Raw genomic sequence first — 13,998 nt, 5'->3', positions numbered from 1 at the left:
CGTCACCACATATGCTCCAGCATCCGACCCCTCCACTCCCTCCGGGAGACCCAGAATCTGCAGATTCTTCCTCCTCGACCGATTCTCCATGTCCTCGAACTTCTCCTGCCATTTCTTATGCAGCGCCTCATGCGTCTCCACCTTCACCGCCAGGCCCAATATCTCGCCCTCATTCTCCGAGGCCTTCTGCCGCACCTCCCGGATCGCCGCCCCTTGGGCCTTCTGGGTATCGACCAGCTTGTCGATCGAAGCCTTCATCGGCTCCAGCAGCTCTGCTTTCAGTTCCGTGGAGCAGCGCTTGAGAAACTCCTGCTGCTCTTGCGCCCACTGCACCCACATTGCCTGGTCTCCACCTGCCGCCATCTTGGCTTTCCTCCCTCGCACTTTTCACTGCACCAGAAATACTTTTTTCCACCGCTCCACTCCTGGTCCAATCCATACAATGCCGGGGAAATCGTACTGTCGCCTTCCCACACTGGGAACCGTTGAACAAATGCCACTGGGGCCCCTCAAAAGAGCCCAAAAGTCAATTTCTGGCGGGATCTGCCGAACGTGCGACTTAGCTCAGCATAGCCGTAAACCGGAAGCCCTGTATATCACCTATAGCGTATTGACATGGAATAGTTGAGACTGGTAACAGAGTATCAGCTTCACAAATGAACGCTTGGCCTCACAAAAGCGCATGTCTGGAACATGCGTGTATTTCCATGGAAGGAGAGCTGAGCAGGATTACTGATCTCCATACCCAAATAGTCAATATGCACTGCAGTGTGAAAATCTCTTAAATTGGTTTTTTTAACTTGTAAGAAGCACCTCTGGATAATTCATCTGTTCTTGTTTTGTGTGCAAACAAATATATTGGTGGTGCCTTTTATTTTTAACCATCCATTTCTTAAATTAAATTTTATTTTAATTCCTAATGACATGACTCATTCAATATCACAGTGTGGGCTTTGCTTGTTTAAAAGGTTGCACGTGTCACTCTTGAGAGCACTTGGGATATTTCTCAAATTATGGGCAGGTTATTGCAGCTAATTTGGCAATCATAAATAGATTTGAATCACTTAGAAAAATTGAGTTGTGTGCTCGATTAAAGACAACAAAAATGATGTAGAAGTTCAGGGCTGAATTTTGTGTAAGAAAAAAAAAACTTGACAGGTAAAATTCACTGTGCAAAACTTAATTCTTCTGTATATAACCAAAGGTTGATTTAGCTCAGTGGGCTGGACAGCTGGTTTGTGATGCAGAACAAGGCCAGCAGAGCGGGTTCAATTCCCGTACCAGCTTACCCGATCAGGCGCCAGAATGTGGCGACTAGGGGCTTTTCACAGTGCCTTCATACTTGTGACAATAAAAGGTTATTGTTAAAGGTTCCCACAGAGACTGATAGCTTGTTAAAAGAGATGAATTTCCCAGCAACTGACGGAAAGAACCAAGCGACAAGATTTTACATTTTAAGACTTCTACTGTAACAAACAAATCATAGATTTCATTGAATTTACAGTACAGAAGGAGGCCATTCGGCCCATCGAGTCTGCACCGGCTCTTGGAAAGCGCACCCTACCCAAGCCCAGACCACCCTATCCCCATAACCCAGTAACCCCACTGAGCCAACACTAAGGGCAATTTTGGACACTAAGGGCAATTTAGCATGGCCAATCCACCTAACCTGCACATCTTTGGACTGTGGGAGGAAACCGGAGCACCCGGAGGAAACCCACGCACACATGGGGAGAACGTGCAGACTCCGCACAGACAGTGACCCAGCCGGGAATCGAACCTGGGACCCTGGAGCTGTGAAGCAATTGCGCTAACCGCTATGCTACCGTGCTGCCCAAATTAAAATCAATATTTACCAAATATTACTTAACAGCCAATTAATATACCAAACTTAAAAGGTACATTCGCAATGCAATCAAGAGACATCTTAGAACCTCTTCTGATATGCAGCACACTCCTGCCAGATTTTTGAATTTACAGGAAGAGTCCTTCTGTAGCTCCATGCTCTCCAGAGGGCTCGCTTCTCCTTGCCACACTAGGTCAAAACTTCCAGATTCAGTCAACCCGAGTTTTTATTCTTCCACGGGTTGTGGCCGTCGCTGGCTAAGCCAGCACATTCTTATTGTCCACCTTTTGGATGATAATTGAGCTGAATTTTACCCTGGATTCGCGTTCTCAGAGTTGCAAGCCTGCCTATGCTTTGCTGGCTCACCCCACAGTAATTTAACAGTCACTGGGCTATTTCTTGATTTGAGATGGGCTTTCCATTTCTATCAGAGAGGGAGTCACGATTCCGGGAGCTACTGGCCAATGGAATAGCCACACAACGCCGAGCAAGAAGGCTCATCAGGCTTCATTGGACGGCCTGGATACTTGGTGCTGGCGTCACACATTGTGGGTAAAATCCCAGTGGCAGCAGGATGAGGCTCTTAAGTGGTCATTAATCGGCCACTTAAGAGTCTCAATTGAACCACACGCGAAAGGGCCACATGATGCCTGCCTTGCCACAAATAAGATATTATGAGGTGAGGTGAATGTAATATTATTTGAAGATGAACAGGAGAACATTCACCGTGTCCGTGTCAATCTTCATCCCCAAACTATCACCAGTAAAACTACCTCTCAGGTCTTTTATGTCATTGCCATTTGTGGGAACTTGTTGAATATAAATTGAATGGGGCTTTGTTTAATACAAATAAATTTCTGCTGTTATTCATTGGCTCTGAGGCACTTTGGGATGTCAGGAAATTAATGTCCAGAAATGTGCTTCATGTATAGATGAAAATTAATTTGTTCTTTAAGCTGTTGTTGTGAAATGCAAATTTTTTAAATGTTAAAATCACCAATTTTCGAAATGTCAACACTTTTTTGTCTGCAGAAATTGTCCCGTGAATAGTATGCATAAGTTTTCATTAACGTTAAAATGATTTTTATTGCAAGATTTTGTCTTAATTTCTTTTGTGCACTATGAATTTTTTTAAATGATGCCCTTCACAGCTTTACCCATTTGTCAAGACTGGTATTCGCTACCGTCACAAAATTGTTCTTTTGCATCTTTTTCTCCATCAGAATTTAATTCATTATTGGCTTAAGAACTGAATACAGAGTCCGAGGTTCGACTCACTGCTTGGGCCACAGTCTGTGCGGAGTCTACATGTTCTCCCTGTGTCTGTATAGGTTTCCTCCGGGTGCTCCGGTTTCCTCCCAAAAGGCATGCCATTAGGTGAATTGGACATTCCAAATTCTCCCGCTACCCGATCAGGGGCCATAGTGTGGCGACTAGGGGATTTTCACAGTAACTTCATTGCAGTGTTAATGTAAGCCTATTTGTGACAATAATAAAGATTATTATTATTATTACCTACAATTAATTCCCTTGTTGGCTTCCCTACCTATTTCCTCCACATATGCCAATTATTATGGAACTCTTGCACAAAGTCAAATTATCCCTGTTTTCAAGCTCCAAATGCTCTTCTGGCATACGAGGTGAAAGACTCATCAGATTTCAAATCCATTCATGGTCTTACTTCACTTTAAGCAACTTTCTCCAGCCATCTATTCCAACCCATATCTCTGCTTCTTCCACACCAGATTTCAGTTAATTGTTCAAACCTTCAGCTTCTCCCGTGACTGTTCTTTGAACACACCTAAAATTACAAAACTTTGCAACCACTCTTCAAAACTTTTCTCTTCCTGAAATTTTTCACCTCTTGCTTGGTTCTCCTTCTTCAACTAAGTGTTCTTTTATGTGATGGGTGATATAAAAATACAGCTTATTTCTGTACTTGAACAGGACACTCTTATTGCCTCTTTGCTCTAATTGCTTTGTTTTCTTTTGTTCTGTAACAGGCAAAAAGTTGTGCAAGGTACTCTGACTCATCCATTTGCTCTGACATTGTTTGGCGAAACCTTGTACTGGACAGATTGGCAAACCCGTTCAATCCACGCTTGTAATAAGAGGACTGGGGCAAACAAACGGGAGATACTTATCAGTATTTACTCTCCCATGGACATCCAGGTCTTCAGTCAGGAGAGGCAGCCACACAGTAAGTTTGGGAATGGTCATCGAGGGTAAAGCGTTAATATCTAAAATGTTTCATCTTATGAAATGTTTTGATCAGTGGCAGTATTTATGATTTAATAAGTCGAACTGTTTAGTGCTAAATCTATTCCATTCTTACAAACCGCAGTTACCTTCTGTCATTTATTTTCAAGCAAACTAAACCTGGAGTCGTATCCCGGTGTTGTCACATGCATATTTATGCAACCCTAGTCCAAACAAATCTATAGAAATGTCTCCATTTGGTTTGCATGTATTTATCAAATCGTAATTTTGCTTGTCACATAATGATACTATTGTTTGTAAAGATCTTCAAATGCAACTTGTGTATCTAAGATTGGAATACAGTGATTCCTCACTTGTGTTATAGATGTGTTCCTGAAAAATGCAACTTTAAATGAAACACGGAGAGTGAATCAGATTTTCCTATTACAACAAATGTAAAAGCTTTGGTCAGGTTCCGTAGGACCATTTTGAGCAGAAAAAAATATTGTACCCTGTAAGCTTAAGATACTGTAGATTGCTAAATTACGATATTTGTAAGCAAAATAGCTTTTAAATTAATATTGAAATATGAAAGAACTCTTTCTAGCTGCTCACTATCTCTCCACCTCTCCCACTCAATGGCCCTTCGTCTCACTGTTGATTGTGCTCCCAACTCTCCTGCTTCGCAGCCATCTCATTGTACCTCTCCCCCATCCGCCGACCCTCCTGCTCACCACTGGCCCTTGAATCCCTGGTTGGAGTGAGGGCTTGGGAGAAGAGCGGTGAGAGGCAGGAAGCAATCTACAGGGTTACAGAGTCGCGGATGCCAGCCGCTAGCTGGAGGGTCGGCAATCCAGCTGGATTAGCAAGCAAGAGGGTCGGGAGTGGGCGAGGCTGCTCCAAAAAGGTGCTAATCGGCTCTCACAACTCTTGTCACAACCAGCCTGAAACAGGTTACTGGAAAACATAGAATCATAAATTTCCTACAGTGCAGTAGGAGGCCATTCAATCCATTCAGTCTGCAACGACCCTCTGAAAGAGCACCGGATGGCGGATGGACTCTTGAAGCTAGAAGACCAAAAGGAGGTCCTCCAGTACAGATGGTGCTGGCCATGCCATTACCATCTTGAGGTACCTTCTCAGCAACGTCCAAAATTCTGGGTTAAAAAAATAACCGCAGCTACAGGACCACCTTTGCGAGGGTCTTCGACCCTCTGAAAATCCACAACACTAAATGATAATATTGACCCCATTTAAAACCATGACGTTAAATCGAAATGACTTGAAACAGGGGAAGTTAAAGCAAGGACTTACTGTAACCAATTCCTTGACTTATGACATCAGAAATTATATATCCTGAATTAATAGCTGGTCATTTCATGCACAGAATATGTCTTCATTAAAACATTGCTGTCATCTTATTCCAAAGATTACCCTGTATACCAGTTAATCTGAAAAGCAGAAAGAAGGAAGTTGACAGCAGTTGGTTTTTATTTCTAAGTTTGTATAAAAGTACAAAGTTACAATTTACAAGTTACAATTTTGATAATGCCAGTTCTATTGTAAGCTAATATCCATTATGAAGACTTTGGGTGGGATTTTCTGACCATTCCCGCTGGTGGATTCTTCTGGTCCCGGCAGCCGTGTACCCCAGCCGTGGGTTCCCCGGCAGCAGAGACTGAGAACACTGGGAAACCCCGTTTACAGCGGCGGGACATCCCACCCTTTATTTCTGCTATTATTTGAAACTGGGTACACAGCCGCATTTGATGACTACTACTGTATTACCAATTCTAAATTTCCAGAGTTTGTGACCAAAATGAAACGTTATGCTAAGTTGTGCGTAATTTAGCTAAATGTTTAACGCTCCAAAATTCTAATGAGATCTTGACGGTAAGTTGGTATCCTTTATAGTTGCGTTGCGATTGCTGGCAAGAGTGTACATAATGCCACAACTAGTGTTAGCTATGTGGAGAGGCTGAATAGACTCGGACTATTTTCATTCGAAAGACGGAGGTTGAGGGGCGACCTGATGGAGGTCTACAAGATTATGAGGGGCATGGATAGAGCGGATGGGCAGGCACTCTTTCCCAGGGTGGAGGGGTCAGTAACCAGGGACCATAGATTTAAGGGCCATGGGGCAACATTTAGAGGAGATGTGCAAGGCAGGTTTTTTACGCAGAGAGTGGTGAGTACCTGGAACGCATTGCCAAGGGAGGTTGTGGAAGCAGATACATTAACGGCGACAAAAGGCATCTTGACAAACACATGGATAGGATCGGTATAGAGGGATACAGCACAAGGAAGTGCTGAGGATTTTGGCAAAGGTTGGGATCAAGACCGGTACAGGCTTGGAGGGCCGAAGGGCCTGTTCCTGTGCTGTATTGTTCTTTGGAGTTAGCCTCAACTCTATCATGAGAATGGTTATGTCCGATTGACTGTGCTAGTCCCTCTGATGACCTGGAATCCCGCCAAGGAAAGTAGTTTATCCCTGCAGCACAGAATGAAAAACCATACTGGCAATAAGTGTAAACATGGGCAACATCTTTACCCTGATGTAGAGGCAGGGACAGAGGTGGGTTGGCATGAAATTTTATGGTGCTGGTGGTGTATCCGTTTGACAGCACCAACCCGCCCCCAAGCTATTTTCCCAGAGGTGGGATTGGAGGCAGAAGGGCTACCTGTCCACAAGCGGTGGGTAGCCAATCAATGTAAATAAAAGGCCAATTATCAGCGATCCGGCATCGGGAGCAGTCCAGCTGCCTGCAAGTGACCTTCCTGCAGCAGACCTGGGAAGGACCAAAGCTGCAGGCAGGCTTTGAGATACTCCGCAAAGGTGGCCCTGTAGCTGTGGTCAGTTTTGAATCCAAAGTTATGGAAGTTGCTGAGAGGGCACCTCAAGATGGCAAGGGCATGGCCAGCACCTTCTGTACTGGAGGACCTCCTATTGGTCCTCCAGCTTCGAGAGTCCACTTGTCATCCTTAATTTACCATTCACCTGAGGAAGGAGCAGCGCTCCGAAGGCTAGTGACATCGAAACAAACCTGTTGGACTTTAACCTGGTGTTGTAAGACTTCGTATTGTGCTCACCCCAGTCCAACGCCGGCATCTCCACATCCTTAATTTGATAGCGAGTGTGCTCTCTTGCTCCTAAGTCAATTTCGCGAAAAAAAAAATCACTGCCGGGTGTCTGCTGATACGGTGCAGGGTTGGTTCAATAATTTGACCACAACGTCTGGATCCTAATCAAAAACTCCCAATTCCTGCCTCTTGTTCCTAAATCTGAATTAGAAACAGTTTTGCTGGCGCAGTTGTTTATTGCTTCTTGTGGTTTGAATTCTGCTTTACAAATGAATGGCGTTAACACATTGCAGATCCACAATATAGACGTAATATAGAAGAGCACTTCTCTTATGGTTGAAAGACTCTCAAAGAGAAACTATTTTTGGCAGCATTATTCCTTAGTCATAGGCACAGTAATGGTCCCAATTCTGAGAATACTAATGGTGTTGTAACATTGCTTTCTTTGTAAGGTCTCTTCCTAGTGCTCAGTGAAGCGCTGACTATGAAATGTCAGGTTCCATTAGACACCAGAAAGCCTGATGCTAATGGGGTGAAATGTCAGCATGTCATGACTTGGAAGTAGAGAGGCTCAGCAGGGCATCTTATACCAGCACTGTGCAGAACATCTGCTGCACTTGTTGTGTCTCTGCTCACTCACAGTACTTGTTTTCTGAGTTAAATGCATTGTGTGCAACACTTTGGAATCATGGCTGCAAGATCTTGGTAGTGTTGGTTATTTTGCAATCTTTGTCCCCATTTGATGTATATTTTTTTTTTACTCTGATGTCGGAGAGGGCTAGGGAAACATTAGAATTTCAACAGAACCACAGGTAAGATCGAAAAGAAAAAGCCATCAGAATCATAAAACATGATGAGCATAACATGTTGAGAGCATATCAGACCTGAAGAAATATTTATTTTACAGCAATACGCAGCAGATAAAAAGTCTAGAACTGGTAAAGAATAGTGTACTCCAACCCCTGCTTTCCTCCCTCTCCAAAATAACTGTGTTAAAAGGTTGAACCAGAGAAAACTGTTCACTCCGTTCAGTTGAAAGAAAGATCCAATGCTAAATGTCTATGTTGTTTCTGGGGCAGGAGTTGGCACTTTTTAATTCCGTGGCTTTTTCCAATCGCGGGATTTAAAAAAGAAACCGAGCAAGATTAAATGTGTAGCTGTAATGATGGGGCATTTTTTTTCTGTGGCGGAGAGAAACAGTAACCGAATCTGGAAGTCATATTGCTGTTTCTTTGAAGCGGTAGCTTTGAGAAGTTTTGGAGAAATGGTGGAGGAGGGAGTGCTGTCGGGTGGGTTTAAAATAGCTTGGGGTGGGGGAGGGGGGGGTGGATAGGAACCGGAGGTGTGGCCCAATTCGGAAGGAAGTAAATTTGGTAACAGGAAGTAGTAATGGGAGTAGAAGGCAGGAGAAACCAAGGAAAGCATCGAGTAAGCTTCGAATGTCGGATGATATAAAAAAGATATAGTTAAGGACGCTCTACCTGAGTTAAATGCGTGCAGCATTCAAAACAAGATAGAAGATCTAAAGGCACAAATAGAAATAAATGGGCGTGATATAATTGCCATTGCGGAAACATGGCTGAATGGTGATCAAGACTGGGAACTGAATATTCATGGATATTCGATGTTTAGGAATGTCAGACGAGAAAGGAAAGGAGGTGGAGCTGTGCTGATCGTAAGGGATGGGATCAGTGCTGCAGTAAGGGATGATCTCATATCAGAGCAACAATGTTCTGTTTGGATGGACCCAAGAAGCAGCCAAGGTCATTGATTGGAGTTATTTATAGGCCATCAAATAGTAATGTGGGGCATGTTATTATTCAGGAGATGAGAGCAGCATGCAGTATGGACAATACATGGCACATAGACAGGACGGTGAAGAAGGTATTCAGCATGCTAGGTTTTATTGGTCAGAATATTGAATACAGGAGTTGGGAAGCCTTGTTGAAGTTGTACAAGACATTGGTAAGACCACACATGGAATACTGTGTTCAGTTCTGGCCACCCTATTATAGGAAGGATATTGTTAAACTAGAAAGAGTGCAGAAGAGATTTACGAGGATGGTACCAGGACTTGATGGTCTGAGTTATAAGTATAGGCTGGGACTTTTTTCCCTGGAGCATAGGAGGCTTATTGGTTATCTTATATAGGTCTATAAAATAATGAGCATACATAAGGTAGATCGTCAACATCTTTTCTCAAAGGAGTCTCGAACTAGAGGGCATAGGTTTACGGTGAGAGGGGAGAGATATAAAAGAGACCAGAGGGGAAATTATTTCACACAGAGGGTGGTGAGCATCTGGAACGGGCTGCCAGAGGTGGGTACAATATTTTCCTTTAAAAAGCAGTTAGACAGTAACATGGGCAGGGTGGGACTAGCTTAGTGATAGAAACTGGGTGGCATGGACTGGGTGGCATGGATAATGTGGGCTGGAGGGCCTGTTTCCATGCTGTAAACATCTATGACTCTATAGACTGGTTAAACTAACTGAGCACTAATGCTGAGGAAAATGAGTTTCTGGAGTGTGTTAGGGATGGGTTTCTAGAGCCCACTATGAGCCAACTAGAGGGCAGGCTATTCTGTATCCAGTATTATGCAATGAAACGGAGCTAATTAATAATCTAGTTGCAAAATAACCTTTCACAATATTGTAGAATTTTACATCATATTTGAAAGTGAGGAAGTTCAATCTGAAGCCAGAGGATCAAAGTTGAATGAAGTAAATTATGAAGGCATGAGGGATAAATTGGCTGAGGTGGATTGGGAAAATACATTAAAAGGCATGACTATGTATAGTCAATGAATAGTCTTCAAAGAATATTACACAACTCGCAGAACCTGTACGTTCCTTCAGGATGCAAAACCCCCCAAAAGGCCTTTCAACCATGGATGACAAAGGAAGTTAAGGATTGTATACAATTAAAATAAAAGGTTTATAAAGGTGCCAGAAGTAGTAGTAAACCTGAAGATTGGGAGGTTTTTAGAATACAGCAAAGAAAGGCCGAGAAGCTAATAAAGAAGGGGAGAACCTTCTATGAATGCAATCTGGCAAAAAGTACAACAGCGGACTGCAAAACCTTCTATCGGTATGTAAAAAAGAAGCAGTGAGACAAATGTGGGTCCATTGCAGGCAGAGACAGGAGAATTCATAATGGGGGATAGAGAAATGGCAGAATAGCTTAATGGTTACGTTGGATGGGATTTTTGTGCCCTCCGTCGTGTATTTGGTAGCACCGGAGGTGGCCCACCATTATCAGGCATCAGGCCCGTCGTTGTCAACGGAGTTTAGCGTTGAATTCACCCTTCCAAGTAATAGCTGGAAAATTCCGGCCTTTGTGTCACTTTTTACTAAGGAAGATACAGGAAATCTCCCAGATGTAGAGATCCAAGGGACTTGGAAGAATGTGGAGGTGAAGGAAATTTGTAAAAGTAGGAAGATTGTATTGGACAAATTATTGGGACTGAAAGATGATATGTCTCCGGTATCTGATATTATGCACCCCAGAGCTTTGAAAGATGTTGCGCGAAAGATAGTGGATGCATTGGTGATCATCTTCCAAAATTCTATAGATTCTGGAATGGTTCCTGAAGATGGAAGGTAACAGATGTCACTCCACTATTTAAGAAGTGAGGGAGAGAGAAAACTGGAAACTACAGACCTCTTGGCCTTTAGGAAAAATGCTAGAATCCATTTTCCCCCCTAAGATTTGATAAGTGGACACTTGGACAATCGTGATCGGATTGAGTATAGTCAGCAATGATGTTTGACGAACTTGTTGAAGGTTTTTGAGGATGTTACTAGCAAAATTGACAAAGGAGAGTCAATGGACAAAGTATGTTTTTTTCAGAAGGCTTTTGAATGAAGCTCTCCCACAGGACGTTGATAAGCAAAATTGAAGGGCATGGGACAGGAGGCAATATAAGAAAGAACAAGACAGCACAGGAACAGGCCCTTCGGCCCTCCAAGCCTGTACCGATCACGTGTCCTATCTAGACCAAACGCCTGTATCCTTCTATACCCGTCTGTTCATGTGTCTTTCCAGATAATTCTTAAAGGTCGCTAATGGTTTAGCACAGTGAGCTAAAACAACTGGCTTGTAATGCAGAACAAGACCAGCAGCGTGGGTTCAATTCCCATTCCAGCCTCCCCGAACAGGCACCAGAATGTGGCTACTAGGCGCTTTTCACAGTAACTTCATTGAAGCCAACTTGTGACAATAAGCAATTATTATTAATATTAATGCATCTGCCTCAACCACCTCACTTGGCAGCACAGTGGCATGGATTAAGGATTGGCTGACGGGCAGAAAACAGAGTAGAAATAAATGGGTCATTGTTATGTTGGCAACCTGTGGCTAGTGGGGGACTGCAAGGATAAATGCTTGGGCTCCAGCAGTTCACAATATATATCAATGATTTGGATGTGGGGACCAAATGTAATATTTCCAAGTTCATAGATGAAGCAAAATTAGGCGGCAATGTGAGGAAGATATAAAGCGGCTAGAAGAGGATTTGGACAGACTTAATGGGTGGCAGAAGGAATATCATGTGGAAAAATGTGAGATAATCCATTTTGGTAGAAGTAACACGTGCAGAGTATTTCTTAAACGGTAAGAAATAGAAAGTGTCGGTGTATAAAGGGACCTAGGTGTCCTTATCCATAAGTCACTAAAGGCTAAAATGCAGGTGCAGCAAGCTAGTAGGAGGGCTAATGCAATGTTAGCCTTTATCGCAAGAGGATTTGAGTAGTGAGGTTTTGCTTCAATTGCGTAGAAGCTTGGTTAGACTGCAACTGGAGTACTGTGTGCAGTTTTGGTTACCTTCCCTCAGAAAGGATATTATTGCCAAAGAGGGAGTGCAACAAAGGTTCATCAGACCTGTTCCAGGGATGACAGGATGTTTTATGAGGAGAGATTGGCAAACTGGGCCTATATTCTCTCGGATTTCGAAACCTACAAAATACATAAGGAATAGATAGGGTGGATGCCGGTAAGATGTTTCCTTGGTTGGGGAGTCTAAAACCAGGGGACACAATTTCAAAAAAAGGAGGCTGCCACCTAGGACCAAGATATGGAGAATTTCTTTATAAAAAGCTTGTGAATCTTTAGAATTCTCTATCCCACACGGCGTGGAAGCTCAGACATTGAGTATGATGAAGGTAGAGATTGATAGATCTCGGATGAACAATAACGTAAAGGGTTATGGGGAAGGTGTGTGTAAAAGTCATTGAAATGTTGAATCAGCCATGATATTGAATGGCGCAGCAGCCTCGATGGGCTGAATGGCCCACTCCAATTTCTATGTTCCTATTAGGCAATGAAGTGTCCAGTCAGCCATGATCATATTGAATAGCGCAGCAAGCTCGACGGGCTGAATGGCCTACTCCAGTTTCGATGTTCATATTGGCTTCTTGTGGAAAACAATCATGTTTCTTTCACGAGGTTAGTCAAGTGCATTGATAGATACAACACTGAAGAAAAGGCAACACAAGTTGTGGCACAAATCTGCAAGTACTGTACTTGTTTGTTTGTCGTATTTTCAAAGAGAAGTGCCCGAGGGTAAAACTTGTTTTCTTTTAAGGCTTTCATTGTCAGTAATCCAGTGCAAAAATATTTGAATAAGATTTCAGGAAAAAAAATCCCTGTACAAAAAAATTTGCTTATTTTCTTTTAATGTTGCTCATCAGTAATTTAGCTTTTGTGATGTATTATACAACAGGCTATATCAGCCTTCTGGCAGAACATAAATGAGAGAGTTGACTAGTATAATGATCAGCATGGCAGAATTGCTGTAGGCCTCATTCATCAAAGCCCTATGGTTTTGAAAATCTGGCCTGTTGATTTAAGGATAACTCGGCGGGCAAAATAGTATGGCTCAAAGCAACTAATCAGTTGCCGGGACTGTGCTGGTGTGTCCCTCGAGGTTAAATCTGTGATCCTATGAAGAAGGGACGAGGAGAGCTTTGTGTCCAATGTACAAAGCAACAGATTCCAAGAATCAGAGAGGGTTGTCAGATACATCAGCTACTGGTAGCCCTGCATTTCAAGAGCTTGCTATGTGTTAAGTTCCCAACACTCCTTTCAGTTGACAAAATATCTTCTCCAGCTTACAGCAATGAAAACATTCAACAAGGCCCACCAGCAGCAGCTTAAATACCTTTTACATCCAGACTGCAACATTGCTGATTTGCTCATTGCCCATTTCTTCTTCCCCAATCATTTTCCTCCCCGTCCACCTCAAAGCTGAAATGAATGAAATAGAGTTTGCTCCATTTCTAATGGTTAAAATAAATTAACTAAACTTGAAGCAGTCGATGTTAAACCATCATTTGGAAAGTGTTTGTGAAAGCTTAATGTGTTTTTTCAGTGCATTTAGTTAATTTATAAATTCTAAATGAACTTTTCACTTAAAGTCCACTTTTAGATCTAGCTTATTCAAAAAAAAATGAGTTTGCATTTCTATAACACCTGTTATGGGCCAGGGTTTAGAGAAACCCAAAGTGTATCATGGAGTTCACCTGACCCACAACTTTTAATAGATTGTGGAATGGGGAGCACACGGCCCACTTTACAGGTGTGGGACAGCAGAAATGGAAAAGTATTTTTTAAAGCAACACAATATTTATTCTATGAACTCAAGTTAACCTTTTTAAAACATACAGTGAACATCTTAGCAACCATTAATTCAAATACAACCCCTAAAGAGTACAACACTAAGTAATGCTTACGCAGTCCTTTTAACATCCAGAAGACTTACAAAAAACATCACCTTTAACAGAAGCACATCAGGTTAAAGTCACTACTGAAAACATTTATAATTTTGAATTCACCAAATGATCAACAGATAGTCTTTTCATGGCAGAGAGAACAG

General features: G+C 42.6%; 1 protein-coding gene across 1 annotated transcript in view; it reads left to right on the top strand.

The window, feature by feature from the left end:
- The window catches only part of lrp5 (low density lipoprotein receptor-related protein 5), a 234,334-nt gene that overhangs the window by 92,224 nt on the left and 128,112 nt on the right, over positions 1-13,998 (top strand). The window contains exon 4 of the mRNA XM_072466531.1: positions 3,850-4,046. Within this exon, the coding sequence (XP_072322632.1) occupies positions 3,850-4,046 (197 nt within the window). The remainder of the gene's footprint in view (positions 1-3,849; positions 4,047-13,998) is intronic.

Source organism: Scyliorhinus torazame, chromosome 10 (assembly GCF_047496885.1).
Source record: "Scyliorhinus torazame isolate Kashiwa2021f chromosome 10, sScyTor2.1, whole genome shotgun sequence".
Taxonomy (NCBI): Eukaryota; Metazoa; Chordata; class Chondrichthyes; order Carcharhiniformes; family Scyliorhinidae; genus Scyliorhinus; species Scyliorhinus torazame.
This window is presented reverse-complemented; position numbering and strand designations above follow the sequence as displayed.